A 22,982-nucleotide genomic window follows, 5' to 3' on the forward strand; every position below is an offset into this window, starting at 1 on the left:
GCTCTATGTGCAGGAATGTGATAGTGTGTATTGCCGCCACATAGAGGCTCCAACTATAGCGGTCTGTAATGCTGGAACTTGTATTGTGCAGACACATTCTATGGGGTGATCCCATAGTGAGGAGGTATAGGAAGCCGAGGTGTATACACGTGGGTATAGAGCTGTGGGCGCTATGCCAGTAGGGGCGAGGGTCAGGGTGGCCTGGTATCATGGGTTGCTACAGCGCATGCTCAGTGCCGGCAGTAGTGATTCCTGGGGTGAGCGGCTTCTCTGCGGTTTTCCAGCTTGAGGTGAGTGTCAGAGAAGTACAGAAAGCTGTGCTATAGACATGAGTGGGGGCACCCGATTGCCGGGGTGCCCGTATGTAAGACAGCTGCCTTCCCCAGGGTATAGATTGTGTCAGTGAAGGAAGAGTCTATGTTTCTTAGCCAAGGCTGTGTTCACACCATGAAGGTGCTATCTGTGGCATGCACATGACTGCACATTGTCATAGTGAGGTGGTGATGATGTACATGTGCGGGACAGGGGCTAATGGGATTCGCTTTGGTCAATTCCCGAATGTTTGGACCCATTCACACTGAGCAAAATCGGCAGAATTCGTGGAATCCCGCCTGCCTCGGTGTCAGACGGCGTCTCTAAAGGAGGACTGGCACGCTTCTGCTACTCTCTGCTCAAGGAATTAACAGATAAAGCCGCTTCATTGAAAGAGATGGCAGGCAGGATTCTCTGCTGCGGAATTCCACCGTTTTTCTATTAAATGTGTCTATTAGATGTGTCTATATAATGTATTATTATATATGTACGATTCTGCCACACTGGTAGCTGATAGAAATCCAGGAAGTGAAGAGAACTGGCCTCTGCGCCAATTCACATTGTCTCCTGCTCCTTCTGCTCTCCCACCTTAGGAGACAAATATTCCATTCCTCTGTCTCACATTGTGTGTGTTTGCTGAGATCAGGCTGATGATGCAGACAGGGGGCAGGGCGTGATGTCACAGGAGGCTTGGCTAGATCCCCCAATCTCCTGAGTGATTCACCATCTCTGACCAGCCAGAAGCAGGTGCAGCAAATTCGCTGTCTACATTGAAATTTGGGCTATGTTCACACATGTTGGAGTTTCATTGCAGTACTGCAGCGTATTAACGAAAATGATGCAGTAACACAATAACATGATGCTAAATAGCACAGAGGATCAGAGCCGGCACTGCCAATCCCACCTTGACAAAAAACAAGACATAAACAGTATATCCCATGTAAGATAATATTGGATAAACTCCTTATTGTGGGGCTCAACTTCACAGATAAAAGATGTTTGTTCGTAATATGCGTGTAGAGATGAAAAGAAAAAAAAATAATTAAGAAAAGTTCTTTATTGCAATATCGGCCTTATAGGTAGGTAAACAGTGTGCTGTGTGGTGTTACAGGTAGAGAATACAGCGTGCTGTGTGGTGTTATAGGTAGAGAATAGAGCGTGCTGTGTGGTGTTACAGGTAGAGAATACAGCGTGCTGTGTGGTGTTACAGGTAAAGAATACAGCGTACTGTGTGGTGTTACAGGTAGAGAATATAGCGTGCTGTGTGGTGTTACAGGTAGAGAATACAGCGTGCTGTGTGTTGTTACAGGTAGAGAATACAGTGTGCTGTGTGGTGTTACAGGTAGAGAATACAGCGTGCTGTGTGGTGTTACAGGTAGAGAATACAGTGCTGTGTGGTGTTACAGGTAGGGAATACAGCGTGCTGTGTGGTGTTACAGGTAGAGAATACAGCGTGCTGTGTAGTGTTACAGGTAGAGAATACAGTACGCTGTGTGGTGTTACAGGTAGAGAATACAGCGTGCTGTGTGGTGTAACAGGTAGAGAATACAGTACGCTGTGTGGGGTTACAGGTAGAGAATACAGCGTGCTGTGTGGTGTTACAGGTAGAGAATACAGCGTGCTGTGTGGTGTAACAGGTAGAGAATACAGTGTGCTGTGTGGTGTTACAGGTAGAGAATACAGCGTGCTGTGTGGTGTTACAGGTAGAGAATACAGTGTGGTGTGTGGTGTTACAGGTAGAGAATACAGTGTGGTGCTACAGGTAGAGAATACAGTACGCTGTGTGGTGTTACAGGTAGAGAATACAGCGTGCTGTGTGGTGTTACAGGTAGAGAATACAGCGTGCTGTGTGGTGTAACAGGTAGAGAATACAGTGTGCTGTGTGGTGTTACAGGTAGAGAATACAGTGCTGTGTGGTGTTACAGGTAGAAAATACAGTGTGCTGTGTGGTGTTACAGGTAGAGAATACAGCGTGCTGTGTGGTGTTACAGGTAGAGAATACAGTGTGCTGTGTGGTGTTACAGGTAGAGAATACAGTGTGGTGTTACAGGTAGAGAATACAGCGTGCTGTGTGGTGTTACAGGTAGAGAATACAGTGTGGTGTTACAGGTAGAGAATACAGTGTGGTGTTACAGGTAGAGAATACAGCGTGCTGTGTGGTGTTACAGGTAGAGAATACAGTGGGCTGTGCGGTGTTACAGGTAGAGAATACAGCGTGCTGTGTGGTGTTACAGGTAGAGAATACAGTGTGCTGTGCGGTGTTACAGGTAGAGAATACAGTGTGGTGTTACAGGTAGAGAATACAGCGTGCTTTGTGGTGTTACAGGTAGAGAATACAGCGTGCTGTGTGGTGTAACAGGTAGAGAATACAGTGTGCTGTGTGGTGTTACAGGTAGAGAATACAGTGTGGTGTTACAGGTACAGAATACAGCGTGCTGTGTGGTGTTACAGGTAGAGAATACAGGGTGCCGTGTGGTGTTACAGGTAGAGAATACAGCGTGCTGTGTGGTGTTACAGGTAGAGAATACAGGGTGCCGTGTGGTGTTACAGGTAGAGAATACAGCGTGCTGTGTGGTGTTACAGGTAGAGAATACAGTGTGCTGGGTGGTGTTACAGGTAGAGCATACAGTGTGCTATGTGCTGTTACAGGCAGAGAATACAGCGTGCTGTATGGTGTTACAGGTAGAGAATACAGCAAGAGAAAGGGATCCCCGCTCCACAATCGCATCCTGGCTGGAAGATCCCCACCCCACTAGACACCAGGGATGGGGGACACAAACTATTTAAAGGGAACCTGTCACCCCCCGTGCCGGGCTGACAGGCTCCTGACCCCCCGCTAGAGCCCCCTATACTTACCTGATTGCGCCAGGTCCCGCTTCTTGATCGGGTACGGTGATGGAGATTTCAGCGCCTGAAGCCCGCCGCGCACGCTCCTGAGATGAGTCCGACGCTCATAGAGAATGAATGAAGTGTCGGACTCACTATCCACTCTCTACGGGCATCGGACTCATCTCAGGAGCGCGTGTCGGGGACCCGGCGCAGTCAGGTAAGTATAGGGGCTCTAGCGGGGGGTCGGGAGTCTGTCACCCCGACACAGGGGTGACAGGTCCTCTTTAAATGCAACTGTCAGCTTTAACAGCTGCATTTAAATGGCTAATTAGCTGGCAGCCGCCTTGCGCTGTGAGCCCTCCCTGCTTCCCCTTAACGGCAGCAAAACAAGTATACTCATGCATCAATCATGTCCCACCTTTCACTCTAGATCTATGCTGCTTAAACTGTGAGGCGCCCCCTAGTTGTTGTTAAGGCACAGCTGGGGAGGCAGTTCTCACAAAGTGACTATAAGCTGTACAATCCTTTCCCTGTCTGCAACAATCTCAGGTTTAGGAACATTATTGACTCATTTTGTACTTATTTTAATGTTATACAGAGTGTAGAATACAAACGAAGAATAGACTGAGCACTAGTTTTTATTTTTCCATGAACTTTCACCACAGATGGTGAGGGCCCAGCGTCCTCTTGATCATTCTGGTGAGGCCCAGGCATCATTATCATTGTTGGGTAAGGCTCCAGTAGAAAAAAGCTTGAGATGCCCTGCTCTAGATTATACAAATTTAATTCTGTAAAGGGAACCTATCAGGTAATTTTGAACATAAGATCTGCATATTCCCTTACATAGACAACAGTATAACTAAACCTGTATAAGTGCACCAGTATAAAGCGTACCTGTCATCAAGTGTGTGAAAAATAATACATGCAGCCTTGCTTGAGCAGTCTGTGATCCTTCCTAAACCCTTTTGTAAGCAGCTATATTCCTAGGAATGTGCCATAACCAATGTAAGGCTTAGCAGAACTACTACTTCTATAGTGACAAACAAAGCAGAGAATGATAGAAGTTGAGTTGTTCATAAGCCCTAGCTTGGGTTACACATTCACAAATACTGTTTCCCTGAAAATAAGACATACTCCGAAAATAAGACACCCCAACCAGCCTACCAGCTAGCCTAAAGTAAGGCATCCCCCTGAAAATAAGGCTGGCAGGCATACTGGTCCATGGTCCCCACATTCTGCCACACGTCAGAGGTCACGTGATGCATGTCCCACCGCTGTAAAAAGATGTTTATCAAATGATGCCAAGAAAGTAGACGAACTGTAAATGTACATTTTTCAAAAATTTGTGGGGTGTTGTATTTTTTGTAAATGCTATTTTTTAAAAAACTTTTAATGAAAATTTTAATTTGTTCATAATAAAAGGTTGACTATATTGACCAAAATCTACAACTATCATAATGTACAATATGTCACGACAAACTGTCAGAATTACTTATGTAAGTTTAAACATCTCCAAGTTTTTACAAAATAAAGTCAGACAGGTCAGATTTGCAAAATGTCATAATTTTGACTCTGATCATATATATATATATATATATATATATATATATATACAGTGGTACCTCGGTTATGGAACTTAGTTGGCTCCGGAAGGCAGTTTGAGAACCGAGCAGTGTCTTTCCATAGGAAATAGTGTAAATGTGTTTAATTGGTTCCAGCACCCACCAATAATTACCTACAGTACCCATATATTACATTGTATAGTGCCCAGTATAATCCCTAGAGTACAGGACAGTACAGCACTATATACTGTACAGTACATTATACACAAGAAACATTCAACAAAACCAGCAATTATAGTACAGTAGTCACTAACTCCTCACTCATCCTTTACTGTATAGCGTCCCGCCCACCCCAGCAATGTAACAGATGGGAGATGGTGGTGCACTGACTGTACTACTACTGTACTGTATATGCCCTACAGCAGTCTTATACAGCACTGTACTGTATGTGAAGTCTCGCAAGTGCTAAACTCACCAGGTACAACCCACCATCCACGCTTGCAAAAACATTCAGATACCGAGTACTTCAAGACAAGTGTTTGAGAACAGAGCAGAGTTTGAGAACCAAAGCAAAGTTTCCTTGAAAATACAGTTTGAGTTCCAAGCAGTTTTAGAACCGAGGTACCACTATATATATATATATATATATATATATATATATATATATATATATATATACTGCTATATTGCTTTCACTGCTCCACAAGCTTCATGCAGTGCTCTGCAGTGTTCACAAGTTTTTACACTGAGGCATAATTGTGTTTAGACATTGAGGCCTGCTGATCTTACACAATTACCTAAACTAGTGGACCTAAGTGACCCTTGCAATATGCAGAGTAAGCAGATGTCTACTTTGAAGGTTGTTTGAGCAGCAAGGACAGAGATCTCCACTCTCCAGGTACAATACTTTTTATTTATATTATTCTGTTTTGGGGAATATAAAATGGAATATACTATGTGATAAAATGATATACAGTATAATGGGTGGGGGACACAAGAATGCCTGGTATACTGGACATATTAAGGAGGGTAATAAAAAGTTTAGATATACTAGTGAAAAGAAGAAAAAGAAAAACTGCTGCATTACTAAGATAAGTAAAGGGGACAATACATTTATTGATGTAGATAAGACGGTCACTGACCATTTGAACAGCTACTTCTGCTCAGTGTTTTCAGAAGGAGGTCTTCACAATCACAGTTTTGTTGAAAACAGCATTGGCTCATTATATGGGTTTAGACCCAGTGTTTTCGGAGGCTGATGTTTCAGAGGAACTTGCCCATTTAAAGAACTTGGATCTGTGATTGCTGACCCCCTGACAGATCTGTTTAACCAATCCCTCCAAACAGGAGATGTTACTGATGATTGGGGAATAGCCAATGTTATACCAATCCACAAGAAGGGGAGTAGAGAAGAGCCCAGTAACTACAGGCTAGTTAGCTTAACATCTGTAGTAGTAAAAAAAATTATGGAAACACTTCTAAAAGAGAAGATAATAGATCATCTAAGAATCAACAATATGATGGATCCAAACCAGCATGGCTTTACTGAGGGCCGATCATGTCAGACTAATTTCATTGATTTCTTATATTATGTCACAAAAGTGCTGGATGAAGGTGGTGCCATGGATATCACCTATCTGGACTTCAGCAAAGCCTTTGATACAGTTCCCCATAAAGAGCTGATAGAGAAGTTAGATAAAATTGGACTGAATCCCTGGATAGTTCAGTGGATTTGTGGTTGGCTGAAGGATAGATATCAGAGGGTTGTTGTTAATGTTGTATATTCCGAGCAGAGACTGGTTACTAGTGGTGTACCACAAGGGTCTGTTCTGGGTCCTATTTTTTTAATATGTTTGTAAGTGACATAGGAGAAGGTTTGGTCGGTAAGGTTTGTCTGTTTGCTGATGACACAAACGTGTGCAATATGGTTGATATTCCTGGATGTGTCAGAAATATGGAAAATGATTTAGCTTTACTAGCTGTACTATATGTTTCCAAATGTAAAATAATGCACATGGGGGAGGAGGAATCCTCTATTCGAGGATCACATCGGCAGTTCTGTGTTGCCAAAGACTTAAAGGAGAAGTCCGGCCAAAATTAATTTTTGATATGTTGTTACTTATGAAAAGTTATACAAATTTCTAATGTACATTAATTATGGGAAATGCACATATAGAGCTATTTCCCTTAATTTAGTAGATCAGGAAGTGTTAGAAATATCTCTGAAGAAGTGACGTCACGACCCAGGGTGTAATTCCTATGGAGTGTCCAGCAGGGGGCGCTCTCTATATAGAAGTCTATGGGACTTTATTGTTTCTATGGGTTTCTATGTAATGTAATGTAATGTAATGTAGTGTACAGTGCTTTATTGAATGAATACATCTATGGAATACTTTGGGGAGCAAGTGTCCTTGCTCCCCAAAGTATTGCATAAATGTATTCATTCAATACATTCAATACACAGTAAGCCCGCCGATCCGCCGCATTTCCGCCGAATTTCCGCCGCATTCCCGCCGATCTGCCACACGCTGATCCGCCGCATTCCCGCCGATCCGGACCATATACATTGAACTACAGCTCCCATCATCTGCTTCTAGTATGAACAGGTGATGGGAGCTGTAGCTGGGTAATGGATATCACATGCCGCCGGGCGCAGGGGGGAGCCGCTCAGTACACAGCAGCTCTCCCCCCTCCTCCTCCTCCTTCCGTGATAACTTCCGCCTATACCAATGCTGACTCCCTGCCTGGCCGCCGCTCTCCCCCCCATACATACCGGCTCCCGATGCATCCTGGTGTCCGCGCTGATTCCGGGAGCCGGTATATGTGAGCGGGGAGCGGCGGCCAGGCAGGGACTCAGCATTGGTATAGGCGGAAGTTATCCCGGAAGGAGGAGGAGGAGGGGGGAGCGCTCCTGTGTACTGAGCGGCTCCCCCCTGCGCCCGGCGGCATGTGATATCCCTTACCCAACTACAGCTCCCATCACCTGTTCATACTAGAAGCAGATGATGGGAGCTGTAGTTCAATGTATATGGTCCGGATCGGCGGGAATGCGGCGGATCAGCGTGTGGCGGATCGGCGGGAATGCGGCGGAAATTCGGCGGAAATGCGGCGGATCGGCGGGCTTACTGTGTATTGAATGTATTGAATGAATACATTTATGCAATACTTTGGGGAGCAAGGACACTTGCTCCCCAAAGTATTCCATAGATGTATTCATTCAATAAAGCACTGTACACTACATTACATTACATTACATTACATAGAAACCCATAGAAACAATAAAGTCCCATAGACTTCTATATAGAGAGCGCCCCCTGCTGGACACTCCATAGGAATTACACCCTGGGTCGTGACGTCACTTCAGAGATATTTCTAACACTTCCTGATCTACTAAATTAAGGGAAATAGCAGTATATGTGCATTTCCCATAATTAATGTACATTAGAAATTTGTATAACTTTTCATAAGTAACAACATATCAAAAATTAATTTTGGCCGGACTTCTCCTTTAAAGGAGACCTGTCACCCCCGTGCCAGGGTGACAGGCTCCCGAACCCCAGCTAGATCCCCTTACACTGACCTCAGCTCGCCAGATATCCTGGTCAGAAGCCGGCACGCGCGCTGTGGAGATAGGTCCGGTGTCCATAGGGAATGAATGGAGCCGTGCACGCGCTGCAGAGATGAGTCCGGCTCCATTCATTCTCTATGGACGCCGGACCTATCTACACAGCGCGTGTGCCGGCTTCTGACCAGAACATCTCCTTCCCGGGACTGGCTCGGCGAGATGAGGTCAGTATAAGGCGATTTATTATTATTTACTATAAATATTACTTTACTGAAAGAGTAGTAGATGCTTGGAATAAACGTCCAGCAAATGTGGTTGGTAAATCTACAATAACAGAATGTAACCCTGCCTGGGATAAACATATATCTAGCCTAAGATGATGATCAAGTAAATAGTAAAACGGCAGACTCGATGGACCAAGTGGTCTTTTTCTGCCAACAATCTCCTGTATCTTTGTTTCATATTTAGGGTCTATTCACACATACAGAGTGTGCAGGAGATTGGATGCTGCAGATATCAATGTAAATAAATGACTTAACACAGCATTAAATCTAAGGGAACTATTACACGGAACGATAATCGGCCGAATCGGCCCTATCCGACTGATTATCGTTCCGTGTAATAAAGACAACAATCAGCTGATGACAACAATCATTGTTGATATAGGTTCTGACCTATAATCGCCGGGGCGCTGAACGCGCACCACTACGTGTAATAGCGGTGCGCGGTCGGCACTGTCGATATGAATAGAAGAATACATTACCTATCCTACTGCAGGGCTCCTCTTCCTCTGTGCTTCTCCCCGGGTCCCGCGCTCCAGCTTCACAGCGGCTTGTCTCAGTTTACAGGCCGCTCGGGCAATCACAGGCCAAGACCGTTGCGGCCAGTGATTGGCTGAGCGGCCTGTCGGCTGTGAAGCTGGAGCGCGCAGGACCCGGGGAGAAGCACAGAGGAAGAGGAGCCCTGCAGGCTGGATAGGTATGTATACAGTTTAAACAAGGGCTGCAAGCAGGGCCGTTTTAATACATTGGTGGGCCCAGTGCACAGCCCTCAAGAGTGGGCCCCCCCCTTCCCTTTCGGCACATTGTATAATGTACTGAATTTGCCCCCACACTGTATCAAGAGCCCCAATACATACAGTAGTTACCTTATAACACTATTTCCACCATACAGTGATTACATATTACATAAAAACTGCACTAAACAAATCAGAAAGACATCACCAATGATACCATTACATAATACCGCCACATCATGACCCCTAACTCTACAACCCTATAACAGAGTGCAGTTACATCCAGCAGTTACATCGGCGTCTTCTCCGATCAGAGTCTGTCACTTTTTCTTTTTCTCTCCATCCAAGTCTTCTCCTGGCTGTGAATCTTCTCTCCAGAATCTGCCAGACAAATATTTTAGGCTCCAACATATACAGTAGTTAGGTCCCTTGTACCCCTATACAGTAGTTACACCCCTCTGTACCCCTACATAGTTTTAAGGTATATAGACCCTCATGTGCTCCTCCAGTTATATACAGCCCTCCTGTGCATTCCCCCATTAGTATATAGCCCCCCTGTGCTCTCCCCCAATAGTATATAGCCCCCCCATGTGCTCTCCCAAATAGTATATAGCCCCCCTGTGCATTCCCCCATTAGTATATAGCCCCCCTGTGCTCTCCCCCAATAGTATATAGCCCCCCATGTGCTCTCCAATAGTATATAGCCCCCCTGTGCTCTCCCACAATAGTATATAGCCCCCGTGTGCTCTCCCACAATAGTATATAGCCCCCCTGTGCTCTCCCCAATAGTATATAGCCCCCCTGTGCTCTCCCCAATAGTATATAGCCCCCCTGTGCTTTCCCCCCAATAGTATATAGCCCCCCTGTGCTCTCCCCAATAGTATATAGCTCCCCTGTGCTCCCCCATAGTATATAGCTCCCCTGTGCTCCCCCATAGTATATAGCTCCCCTGTGCTCCCCCATAGTATATAGCTCCCCTGTGCTCCCCCATAGTATATAGCTCCCCTGTGCTCCCCAATAGTATATAGCCCCCCTGTGCTCCCCCATAGTATATAGCCCCCTGTGCTCCCCCATAGTATATAGCCCCCTGTGCTCCCCCATAGTATATAGCCCCCTGTGCTCCCCCATAGTATATAGCCCCCTGTGCTCCCCCATAGTATATAGCCCCCTGTGCTCCCCCATAGTATATAGCTCCCCTGTGCTCCCCCATAGTATATAGCCCCCTGTGCTCCCCCATAGTAAATAGCTCCCCTGTGCTCCCCCATAGTATATAGCCCCCTGTGCTCCCCCATAGTATATAGCCCCCTGTGCTCCCCCATAGTATATAGCCCCCTGTGCTCCCCCATAGTATATAGCTCCCCTGTGCTCCCCCATATTATATATCTCCCCTGTGCTCCCCCATAGTATATAGCCCCCTGTGCTCCCCCATAGTATATAGCTCCCCTGTGCTCCCCCATAGTATATAGCCGCCCCCCCATAGTACATTGCTCCCCAATAGTATATAACCCCCCATAGTATATAGCTTCCCTGTGCTCCCCAATAGTATATAGCTGCCCCCATAGTATATAGCTCCCCTGTGCTCCCCCATAGTATATAGCCCCCTGTGCTCCCCCATAGTATATAGCTCCCCTGTGCTCCCCCATAGTATATAGCCCCCTGTGCTACCCCATAGTATATAGCTCCCCTGTGCTCCCCCATAGTATATAGCCCCCTGTGCTCCCCCATAGTATATAGCCCCCTGTGCTCCCCCATAGTATATAGCCCCCTGTGCTCCCCCATAGTATATAGCTCCCCTGTGCTCCCCCATATTATATAGCTCCCCTGTTCTCCCCAATAGTATATAACCCCCCATAGTATATAGCTTCCCTGAGCTCCCCAATAGTATATAGCCGCCCCCCCCATAGTATATAGGTCCCCCGTGCTCCCCAATAGTATATAGCCGCCCCCCCATAGTATATAGCTCCCCTGTGCTCCCCCATAGTATATAGCCGCCCCCTTCATAGTATATAGCTCCCCTGTGCTCCCCCATAGTATATAGCTCCTCTGTGCTCCCCCATAGTATATAGCCGCCCCCCCCATAGTACATAGCTCCCCTGTGCTCCCCAATAGTATATAACCCCCCCATAGTATATAGCTTCCCTGTGCTCCCCAATAGTATATAACCCCCCCATATTATATAGCTTCCCTGTGCTCCCCAATAGTATATGGCCGCCCCCCCATAGTATATAGCTCCCCTGTGCTCCCCCATAGTATATAGCCGCCCCCTTCATAGTATATAGCTCCCCTGTGCTCCCCCATAGTATATAGCTCCCCCATAGTATATAGCCGCCCCCCCCCATAGTGTATAGCTCCCCTGTGCTCCCCCATAGTATATAGCCGCCCCCCCATAGTATATAGCCCCCTGTGCTCCCCAATAGCATATGTGCTCCCCCTCCCATATAACATTGAAAAAAACAAACACTGTTACTCACCTAGGTCCACGCGTTCCTCTTCTCTTCCCTCTTGTGGCCGCACTTCCTCCGGTCACAAGTGACGTCGGGCGCTAGAGGGAGAGTGCGGCCTCTTGTGACCGCAGGAAGTGCGGCCACAAGAGTGACTGACAGGGAGGGAGCCAATGGCTCTCTCTCTGTCAGTATCGCTGCTGCTGAAGTGCCGCAGCAGCAGCGGGCGGATGGGGGGCCCTGCAGGGGGCGCCATGGAGGGGTAAGTAGATTACCCATCCATGGCGCTCCCCCCTGACAGGCTGGTGGCCGGAGCCCTGTGCGACCGCATTGGTCGCACATAGCAACGGCCGGCCTGCTCGGGGGGGCCCCTTTAAGCAGTGGGCCCGGTGCACGTGCACCATGTGCCCTCTGGTTAAAGCGGCCCTGGCTGCAAGGACATTGGTAACTATGTCCCTGCAGCCCTGGTTAAACGATTATTGGGCCGTGTCATAGGCACGGTAAAACAAGCACATCGGCGCTCGTTTACAGGTATTATCGGGCCCCCATCGGCCCGTGTTATACCACCCTAAGGTAGCAAAAGAATGTATTGTGTGAGTTCTACTGCTAAATACCTAACAAGGTTAACCTAGGAATTTCTATACCTTAAGGAATGTAGTACAGCAAATAGGTAAAGAGCAAAGGTAAAGGTCCTCTAGTTAGATATAAAATACATCAAATTTACTAACACAAGTAAAAATGAAGTAAACGCATATAGTGTGAATCATAAAGACATATCAAAAGCTAGCAACTGGGAAAAGATGGTAAAATGTGCACAGAAAAATATGATCAATACAATATATAGATAAAGGGTACAAACCCACTTGCCGGATCTCCAGCGAGTCCAATCGCTGCGGATCCCGGCCCTATACTTTTAATGCCAGACAAACTCGCAGCAGAGATGTACATCCCTGCTGCGAGTTTGTCCGCAGCCCACCCCGTTAACCCCCTGCCGGCTGGACACTATACATTACCGGGTCCCCGCTCCTGCTTGCTTCGGGGCTCCCGGTGTCTGCACGTCCCGCTCGGCCAATCAGAGCGAGAGTTTCCTCGCTGCCAGTATGATATTGATACATCAAGCCAGGCAGGGAACCGATCCATAACTTGCCTTTCCCGTCTGTAAGGTCAGCAAAATTGCAGACGTGTGAAAGCAGCCTAAAGGGAAACTTTAGGAAAGCTTCTAAGCATTTGTCTCTATAGCCCACTGGGCGCTGAGGATGAAGATCATTTTCTTACCTTGATCCTCAGAGCCATTTTGAGGATATTTGTTTGTTATTTCATATGCAAATGAGGAGGGTCCGCCAGGGCGGATCGATGCAGTGAGGGTGGTAGCCCTACCCCCAGTGCAACAAAACACCTAATTAGCATATGGATAAACTACAAATATCCAAAAAATGCCACTAAGGATCAAGGTAAGAAAATAACCTTCATCCTCAGCACCCAGTGGGCTATGGGGAGTTATCAGCAGGTAAGATGTTTCCATTTAAAAGGTGGGACCCATTTTTTCTATATAGAACATGTAAAAAGATTTATCGAGCTTTCCTCTAGTCAGAGCCAGAGCTAAGAAACTAAAGCTGAGCTCTTATTATCCCTTTTAAAAAAACCTTCCAAACTCCACTGGTGTCACTCACCACCCCCCTGGAGTGTTTAGAGCGCTATCCTGTCCTTTTTGGTGTTTCCATTCAAACCTTCTGATAATCTGGCGCTATATCCAAGATGCCACCAGCCAGGATACTACATCTCCCAGCATGCTGGGAGATGTAGTATCAGAACAAGTACCTGCCCCCGTCATAGACCGATGCCTGATAAGCAAAGTGCAGAGAGCATTTTACATGCTCCTTACCGCTCTGTTATAGGATTGTATATAATGCTTCTGCGAAGCAGCACAGAAGACATGGCTGGTATACCTTGTTCCATCGCTGGCATCAGTGGTGGACTTGGCTTGCTCTCACTAGGACAGGTCCAACTCTCAGATGAAGAAGACCACATGGGCATCGTCTTCAAAAAGGATTGGGGAGTAAAGAAGGGAGATGGAGTGGACCTGCAGATGAGGACTTTTCAGCACTTCATGGGGGTGAGTTGCCCTGAAAACTGCTGAAACACTGCACATTGCTTAGTCAGGTTATATTACAGACTTACATAGCTAGCGGTTAACTTTGTATTGGTGAAAGAATGTTTTTGAGCAGTTTACCCCTTTAAAGCTGAGAGAAGCAGCTTTTAATGCTCTAATTGTGATTTGCTGGCCTGCATAATAGCTGGAATTAATCTATTGCCCATGTACAAGAGATGCGGGGGGTAGGACTGAGCTACTGGATGTTTCAAAAGCAAATACTATGTATATATTTACAGAAAGGGAAACTGTCAGCCAGAAAACACATCCCAAACTTACATGGCTACAAAGCTATAAAAGCAGTGAGACTATCCATCCAAATCTTTGTTGTTGTTGTCCGAGGCTGCAGCAACCTACAGAAATGCTTTTTTTTTTTTTTATACTCTTGACACTTTTTTTTTTTTTAGGATGAATCAAGGCAAAGAGCTACCTGGGGTATTAGTACAGGAGATTGGAGGACGTGATGGAGTCATGGAAGAACATGTGGACTTTCTCAAGGAGCGCTTCTCTCTGATTACTATGGAACAGTTAGAGGAAAATAAGGAAAAGTTAGCCGAAAAAGTGATATGCATATTTAACTGGGCAAATAAACCCGATGTTACCAGCGAGCTTCTAAAATGCCTGCCTAGGCTCAAAATAATAGCAAGTGCTGGAGCAGGAGTTGACCACTTGGATATAAAAATGATTTCAAGTTATGGTGTGAAAGTGGCAAACACACCGTTTGCTGTGACCAATTCTACAGCAGACTTGGCAATGACATTGCTTCTAGTGTCAGCCCGCAATTTCTTGGAAGGTAATGTTAATATACAACCTACACATCTCTAAACTCTTTGTACACTGATAACTACATACATACACTTTCCTGTAGCCGTCTTAGCAGTGCATGTAAGTTCACATTGCTTTTTAATCACTTTGTGCATCGGTGACTACCATCTCCCCATATACATCTATATGTACTGTGTTCAGAGGAAGTTCTGTCTACTATAACAGGATGTTGTGTTAAGTCCCTCCCACTAGGCAACAAGAGGCATCATAAGATCGGGATGTTTCTGGATGACGGCAAGGCAGGAAATACTTTACATTAGATGCAATGTTTGTACCTAGTGGGAGGTTCAGATTAGACATGTTGAAGCTAGTTCTGTAAAGGAGAAAATGGCGTGCATTATGACTGGATTTATAGAGCATACATGGATGTGTTTCCCAGTAGCAAATGATGCATTTGAAGAGGCCAATATAAGGATGGGCGTAATACTACAAAATGCAGGAGCCAGCTGTAGATTGTTTATAGTAGCCAGACAATAAAAACTCTCAAAGACTATAATAAAAAGCAAAGTTAAAGAGGGTTTCTGTTGTTCAGTGGGTTTCTGATGATCTCCACTTTGTGGTCCTGTCTTGACACAGAGAATGCCTGCTCAGCAAACCGCTGGTGAGGGGGATCACCAGCGATGACTGACTGGGCATTTCATTGAGGTTGAGTTTAATAATTAATACCTAATCATGATGCTGGGAGCTCTGAGGTTTGGTCCACAGAACACCGTCTGTACATGGACAGAATTCTGCGGATGTGTGAATACCTGAAAGTTATAATACAGTCTCCTGACTGTCTGCAGATTGGTTAGAGGTAATGTTAAATACACTACAGTGATTTGCTAATGCAGACATCATTTTTCAGTTTCAGGTTCTGTGTTCTATTAATATTTCATCCTTTGTTATATTTTGGCAGTATTTTGGTTCTGCTTAGGAATATGGATACTATATTTTTACATGAATTCTTATTTCTTTGAGCACAGCTCACCAGATTGCAGTGTCCCCCAACACTGAGCGATTTGAAGCTAACTGGGTAGGAGGAGACATAACCGGGATGACACTTGGAATTGTCGGAATGGGGAGGATTGGATACAAAATTGCTCAGCGAGCTAAAGCATTTGAGATGAAGATTCTGTATCACAATAGAAATCGCAGGTAATTCGGGGTTTCAAGTTCTGGTTATACAAAGAAGGGAAATCTCACAGGCAGCCAATGAAGATAAATTGGTAAAGGGAACAAATCAGGTTGACTGGTCCCTATTTGACAAGGATGATATGAACCTGCTCTCCTTTCTACACATGCTATATTATAAATCACAGTTGATGTCATGATCACACTCCATTTATCAGTAGGCCTGGCTCTAATCAGTCCTGAGAAGAGACAAATACATATTACAATAGATCGAGTGGTGGCCATGCCATGTAAAAGTCAAAGTGAATGGTTAAAGGAGAAGTACGAAGTAAATTACGAATATACACTTAGTATGGAAAATGATGGCAGAGGGATGCTCAGTGTCCCTCCAGTGCCCTGTGTCCCTCAGTGTCCCTCTGCCATCATTCTCTCCAGCAGCCACAGCCCGCACAGCTCTGGGAGTCGGGACGTGACATCACCATGTTATCCAGGAAGAGAAGCCTTGATGCAGTAGTAAGTGACGGGAAAAAACACTTTATCTGCATTTCCTGTAATAAGTGTATATTGGTGATTTGTATAACTTTTAGGGTCTGATCACGGAGGTCTAGCTGCTGGGACTCCATTTATCCCCTCTAAAGAGTCCATTAGTCAGATGAAAGCCAGCATGGAATACAATAGGAGATTATGTTCGTTCCATAAATGACATCTTAAATAAACCCGTCATGTGTACCTCATAGAGCTAAAATCAGACTCCCTTCCTTCAGGCTGTGCTGTCCTGCTCTGTGGGGATTCTGTCCATAAGATGGCCGACATGGAGGAGCATGTGAGCATGCCCCGCCCCCCATTGTCCTCCACAGGCATACACAGGCTCAGTGATGACTCATCCATGTCGGCCATCTTATGGACAGATTTACTACAGAGCAGGACAGCACAGTTTGGAAGATGGGAGTCTGATTTTAGCTCTATGAGGTACACAGGGAGTTGCTGTCAGTATATACAATAAGTACAATTATTAAAACTGAGCAATTTTGCTATAAAGTGGGCAACCCCTTTACACGTAAGGGATCCGCAGCGGATTTCTCACTGCAAATTTGCAGCAAGATCCACTGGGGATCCTTGCCCTGTACACATATAGGCAGACAAACTCGCAGCAGGATGGACATCCCCCTGTGAGTATGTCCGCAGCCCGCCCTGTTAACCCCCCTGCCGCCAGAGCGTATACATCACCTTCTCCCCGCTCCGGCTGAACGCCGGCTCTATTACACAGGGAGATACAGTATCTGCCTGATTTCACAGACAACCTCTCCATGTTATAGGGATTATAGATCTATAATTTATTGCTAAGTAGTAGAATAGAAATAAATTTGTGTTTGTCATAAATTGCAGTGTTGATGAGAGCCATTTTTTCATTCATCTGTAATACATAATATCTTACAGGCTGGAGGAGGAAAGATCTGTAGAAGCCACATATTGTGCACGGCTGGATGATTTATTACAGCAGTCCGATTACGTAATGCTAGTTGTCAACCTTAGTCAAGAAACTAAAAAAATGATTGGAAGACATGAGTTTCAAATAATGAAACCTTCAGCGACATTGATAAATATAAGCAGAGGTGTGTATCTAAGGCCCATCATATATACACTGAGCCATGTGTTAGGTATTTTTCTTTATATAAAGAGGATGTACCACCAGGTACATCCTCTTGAACTTAACACACCGCGGCCCTGTTCCTGTGTACGGCGCCGTTCTATCTAGCAGAGCCGCGTCATAGAGGGGAGGGAATTCCCTTCCACTGAGGGCGGGCAGGCTGACCTCCAGTGCTTCAGCACCGGTACCGCTGGATAGAATGTCGCCGTACACGGGAAACGGGCCGCAGTTCGAAAAACTGACCGCGGCACCGGTTTCCCCATGACGGCGCCGATCTATCGGTGTGTTAAATTCAAGAGAATGTACCTTGTGGTAGATCCTCTTTAAAGTGGTAGTGCGGCGGTAAAGAATTATTGACAGAATAACACACATTACAAAGTTATGCAACTTTGTAATGTATGTTATGTCTGTGAATAGCCCCCTTCCCCGTGTCCCACCACCCCCACCCGTGTACCCGGAAGTGTGGTGCGCTATACATACCTGTCACGTGCCGACTCGTCTCCGATCTTCAGTCTGCGATGTCGTCTTTGGACGGCCCGGCCGAATCCCTCCGAGCATCCTGAGTGCCGGCCGCCCTCTGCCGCGTCATCATCTGCTCAGCCGTGATTGGCTGAGCCAAACTGTGCTCAGCCAATCGTGGGGAAGGGGGCCATTCACAGACATAACATACATTACAAAGTTGTATAACTTTGTAATGTTTGTTATTCTGTCAATAATTCTTTACCGCCGCACTTCCCCTTTAATGTTTGTGAACACAATAAGATTTATATGCTCGAGTAAGGACAGTACCATCACTTATGTTGTAAGACCACAATTAACAATTTCTTGCTCGTCCTTTAAAGGGAATCTGTCAGCTCCTGGGCCCTACCTGAGGTGCTGACAGTATGTTGTAGCTGGCAGCCCCCAGTGAGCATGGTGGCTTTTTTGGTAATTTTCTGTGCAGCGGATTATGTACAATTCTATGTCTCCTATTGTACTAAAGAGTCACAAAGCAGTTGTTCGTGCCACACTCTGGCATGCATCCTCCTCCCTCTTCATGAATAATCAATGCTGCCCCGCCTCCTGCTCGCTCAGCTGTCAGATTGCAGATCAGTCCTGTGTAGGCAGTTTATGTCTCAAAGAAACACTCAGGTATAATTGAATCTCTTCTCCCAAATGTGTTGGGGCTGTGGTCTAGGGGTAACTCACCTGTCTGGGGACTTGCCAGCAGTTCATTCTCTGGTTTGAATCCACTGATGGAAATTAGATGTCTTTTTTTTAAAACAATGTCCAATATTTGCCATTAAATGACGGCCATCAACTAAATTTCATCAGTGTGAGAACATAGCTTTTCTGTGTTCTCAATCCACTCCTGGTTTTGGTTGCAAAATACTGACAAAATACTAAGTAAAAATACTGTATGTGAACATAGCCTTAAAAATCATACAATAATGAGAAAAAAGACAGGTCTCTAAACAGGTGAGTTACCCCTAGACCACAGTTCCAACACATTAGGGAGAAGAGATTCAACTATATCTGAGTGTTTCTTTTAGACATAAACTGCCTACAGAGGAATGATCTGCAATCTGACAGCTGAGCGAGCAGGATGCCGGGCAGTATTGATTATTTATGAAGAGGGAGGAGGATGCATGCCAGAGTGTGGCACTAACAACTGCTCTGTGACTCTTTAGTACAGTAGGAGTAGGATTGAACATAATCCGCTGCACGAAAAATTACCAAAAAGGCACCATGCTCACTGGGGGCTGCCAGCTACAGCACACTGTCAGAACCTTAGGTAGGGCCCAGGAGCTGACAGATTCCCTTTGATCATTTGCTACTGAATATTTACAACAGCAGATAATCAATAAATTGTGATCACTATCACAAACTTTTGAACAATGATTCACTATGTGTAAAAGGACCATTAGCAGAGGAGTCCATTAACGCTTGTTTAAGCTGCACAATCTTCCTCTCATTTTCCTTTTCATTTCTTTACTATTATTAGTGATAGTTTAAAGGAAACCATACAGCATGATTGTGCTGACTGGTTCCTGTAAGAATTATATGGTGCATTGTAATGTAATACCTTTGCACTTAGGACTTGTTGTTGACCAAGATGCTTTGGTGGAAGCTTTACAGACTGGTGAGATAAAAGCAGCTGCATTAGATGTCACTTATCCAGAACCACTGCCAAGGTAAATACTTTATGTTCAGTTTCTTTATGTTATTACATTGTTAGATAATTTTTTTTACTATTTATTCAGGGAAAGCCACGTTTGCAGCTCCACACTGTCCACGTCACTTGAATGGGCTCAGCTGCATTACCAGGCAAACCTCATTTAAAACAATAAAGGGTTGTGACTAGTGATGAGTAGTTCGGAAATGATCAATTCAAAATGAACTAATCTTCAAAGTGACCTAAATAATTTAGTTCACTCTCCTGGCTAAGATTAGTTAAAAATGAATTACATCCAGGAGGCGACAGAGAGTCCAGTACAGCAGCTACACCTCTATCACGTTCACACTGCCATTTGTTTTTTGGTCCCCCATGCTGAAAAATAAAAATAATAAAACACAGCACATTCCAGAAAATGTAAATTAAAATAAAAGCTATTAAACTACATTTCCTATACACAGCCCATTTGTGAGAGTGTGTGTCTATGTGCGTGTAATAGAGAGAGAGAGAGAGTCTGTGTGTGAGAGAGAATGTTGACCCAGCTCACATGTAATGTAGCCATCTGGTTAGCCCAGGGATCCAGTCTTGTTGCCAGCACTGGTTCCTGTATCCTCACTCTAAGCTGTATATGCTACTTGCAGCTTTACTGCTCCCACACACATTCACTATAGTCAGTACCTCTAACCACCACATTTGTCACTGCTGAGCACAGTCATACACATGAACTAGACTCTCCTTATTGGTTCTCCTGGCTCATGTAGTTCATAGCTTACTGAGTGAACTAGATTCTCCTAACTCATTCTCCTGGCTTTGGCTCAATAGCTCATCTAGTCAGTAAGTCACTGAACAGCTTCCTCGTACATTTACCGTGTCAGTGCCTGCAATTACCACGTGTCACTGCTGAGCTCAGTTATTTACATGTGATTCATCTAGACTGTCCTGATTGGTTCTCATATGGTTCTTAGCTCACTGAGAGAACTAGATTCTCCTGATTCGTTCTCCTGTAGGTCAGTACTAGTTCACAGGTCACATGATGCTCCATCACCGGATAAGGCTCCTCAGGACACAGAGATGTAAGCTGCAGCCATGGTGGAGCCTGTGCTGTACTCCCATTTACTCCACCAAGTATCTTGATCTTATTACAATTTTTTAGCAATGTTTTTTTCTGACATTTTGCCACATATAGAGGATCTTGAAAAACTTGTCATGGGAATTATTCTGAAAAATCACTGAGCTAAAGGATGCAAAAAAAATGCCATGTGGGTATGAGGAGTATGAATAGGGGTATGAATGTGAGTAGTGGGTATGAGGGGTACAAATGTGGATATAACTTTATATTACTCTACTGACTCCCAGCTGATTTAAAGCTGCAGCGTTTTGGACAAAAAAATGCAATAAAGTTTTAAAAGCAGAAAAAAATAAATAATTGATTGATAAATTAGCAGCGTTCACTACGACACTATGAGCTTGTTATTTAAGTGATTGCATTAACAAAAATAATAACTAATGAATTGTCATCCCAGAAGGCTCTAAGTGTATTAGAGAAGATCTGTTTCTAGTGACGTCTTATCCGTATCTCAGAATCAGAGATATAATGAACTAAACGATATTTTGAACTACTCTTAAATGAACTAGATCATAGTGTCCTAATCCCCAAAATGAACTAGATTTCCCATCACTAGTTGTGACGCTTTAAAGAGCAATGTGGCCACTTTGTTCTGCTGATCAGTGGGAGTGTTTAGAAGTTTTAATTTCCGCCAATTACATGTTGATTGTCTATCATAGGGGTCCATGTACACAGAAAGATTATCTGACAGATTATCTGCCAAAGATCTGAAGCCAAAGCCAGAAACAGACTATAAACAGAGATTAGGTCATAAAGGAAAGACTGAGATTTCTCTTTTCAAATCCATTCCTGGTTTTAGCTTCAAATCTTTGGCAGATAATCTGTCAGATAATCTTTCTGTGTAAATGGACCCTAGGAATAGACCATCAACAGAACATTAATGGGAACCAATTGGCACAATTATGCTGATAAAGCTCCCAGCTGTGCTACATAGATGTCCTAAACAGCTCCTCTACTATATATGTGGTTTCTTCTTCTGTGGCCTGACATCCAGGAAAAATCTGGCACTTAGGGTAGGCAGAGTGCTATGAACTAGGCATCAGGGTGGAGTCTGGGCCATAACTAGCACAGCTCTTGTCACCATGCTCTGGGAGGTGATTGACAGTCAAAGAGACCTGTTAAAAGCCTCTTTGCCTGTCAATCAGAGAGCTATGACTAGTTATGGCCCGGACTCTGCATCGATGCCTAGTTCACAGCCTACCCCAAGAAACCACATATATAGTAGGGAAGCTGGTTAGAACATCTATATAGCACAGCTGGAAGCTTTATCAGCACAATCGTGCTGATTGGTTCCCTTTCAAGGAAATTTTAAATTAACTATATGCCCTACCATTTTTTATCACATTGTGTCCCGGGAGCTCAATAAAGATAATTCTATCCATGGCACTTAATATATCACCAATGTGTGAAGCTGTAATATATCCATGTGCGTGAGCTGTAAATGTAAATACATTACATTACTGTCTAGCTTGTCATCATACATGTCCTAGCAGTGACACTGGTCACCCAAATGGATGTGTGGACCACAGGGGAAGGCAAATTCATATGGTTTGGCTGCCTTCCCGAGGATAATGATCAGACATTAGTGTTCATGTAGGCTGATTATTTTTTTTAAATAATGCCAATAGGAAACAGATCATTATGTAATAAGCACTTCTGGTTGTTTATAGCTCTTTATTTTTGAAAATAATAGTTAAAGGAAAAGTCTGGCAATTTTAAACATTTTTCATCCGGCAGGAGGTAACATTATAAACAACTACAACACACCTCTCCCCATGCCCTTGCAGCGCTGGATTCCCAATCGGTCAGTGATGGGGACGAGAAACCACTGTAGTCACTGATCACAATCCATCAGCCTGGTCAGGCATTTTTCCCTGAGCCCTGACGTCATTGGATCTTCGGGGAAAATGCCTTCCAGACCAGAAGGCGGGCAGAGGGGGAGGTAAGTAATGATTGTTTCTTATGTTCCTTCCTGCCCCTGCCAGTTGTGATGATCAAACAGGGTCAAGGTTCAGGTTTGTACAAACCCTGTTTTCCAGGCAGTACTCAGGCTGTCCCCACCTTCCCCATGGAAGGGAAGACAGCGGGAGTCAAATGCCGATGGTTCGGGTTCGTACGAACCTGAACCTCGACCCTGTTCGATCATCACTACCTGCCAACTGTGAAAGTTTTCAAATTGCCAGACATCTCCTTTAAAATCTCAAAGTGGAACACTGCACAATGTATAGGAACCTTTTGGTTT

General features: G+C 44.8%; 1 protein-coding gene across 2 annotated transcripts in view; it reads left to right on the top strand.

Annotated features, from left to right (window-relative positions):
• The first annotated feature begins 221 nt into the window (after positions 1–221).
• LOC138784543 (glyoxylate/hydroxypyruvate reductase B-like) overlaps positions 222–22,982 on the top strand; it is a 28,172-nt gene continuing 5,411 nt past the window's right edge. For both annotated transcript variants that reach the window (XM_069960137.1, XM_069960138.1), the window contains exons 1-5: positions 222–290; positions 14,281–14,666; positions 15,664–15,835; positions 17,249–17,424; positions 19,537–19,633. In XM_069960137.1, the coding sequence (XP_069816238.1) occupies positions 14,282–14,666; positions 15,664–15,835; positions 17,249–17,424; positions 19,537–19,633 (830 nt within the window). In that variant the 5' untranslated portion in view covers positions 222–290; position 14,281. The remainder of the gene's footprint in view (positions 291–14,280; positions 14,667–15,663; positions 15,836–17,248; positions 17,425–19,536; positions 19,634–22,982) is intronic.

This window comes from Dendropsophus ebraccatus, chromosome 2 (assembly GCF_027789765.1).
Source record: "Dendropsophus ebraccatus isolate aDenEbr1 chromosome 2, aDenEbr1.pat, whole genome shotgun sequence".
In the NCBI taxonomy this organism is placed as follows: Eukaryota; Metazoa; Chordata; class Amphibia; order Anura; family Hylidae; genus Dendropsophus; species Dendropsophus ebraccatus.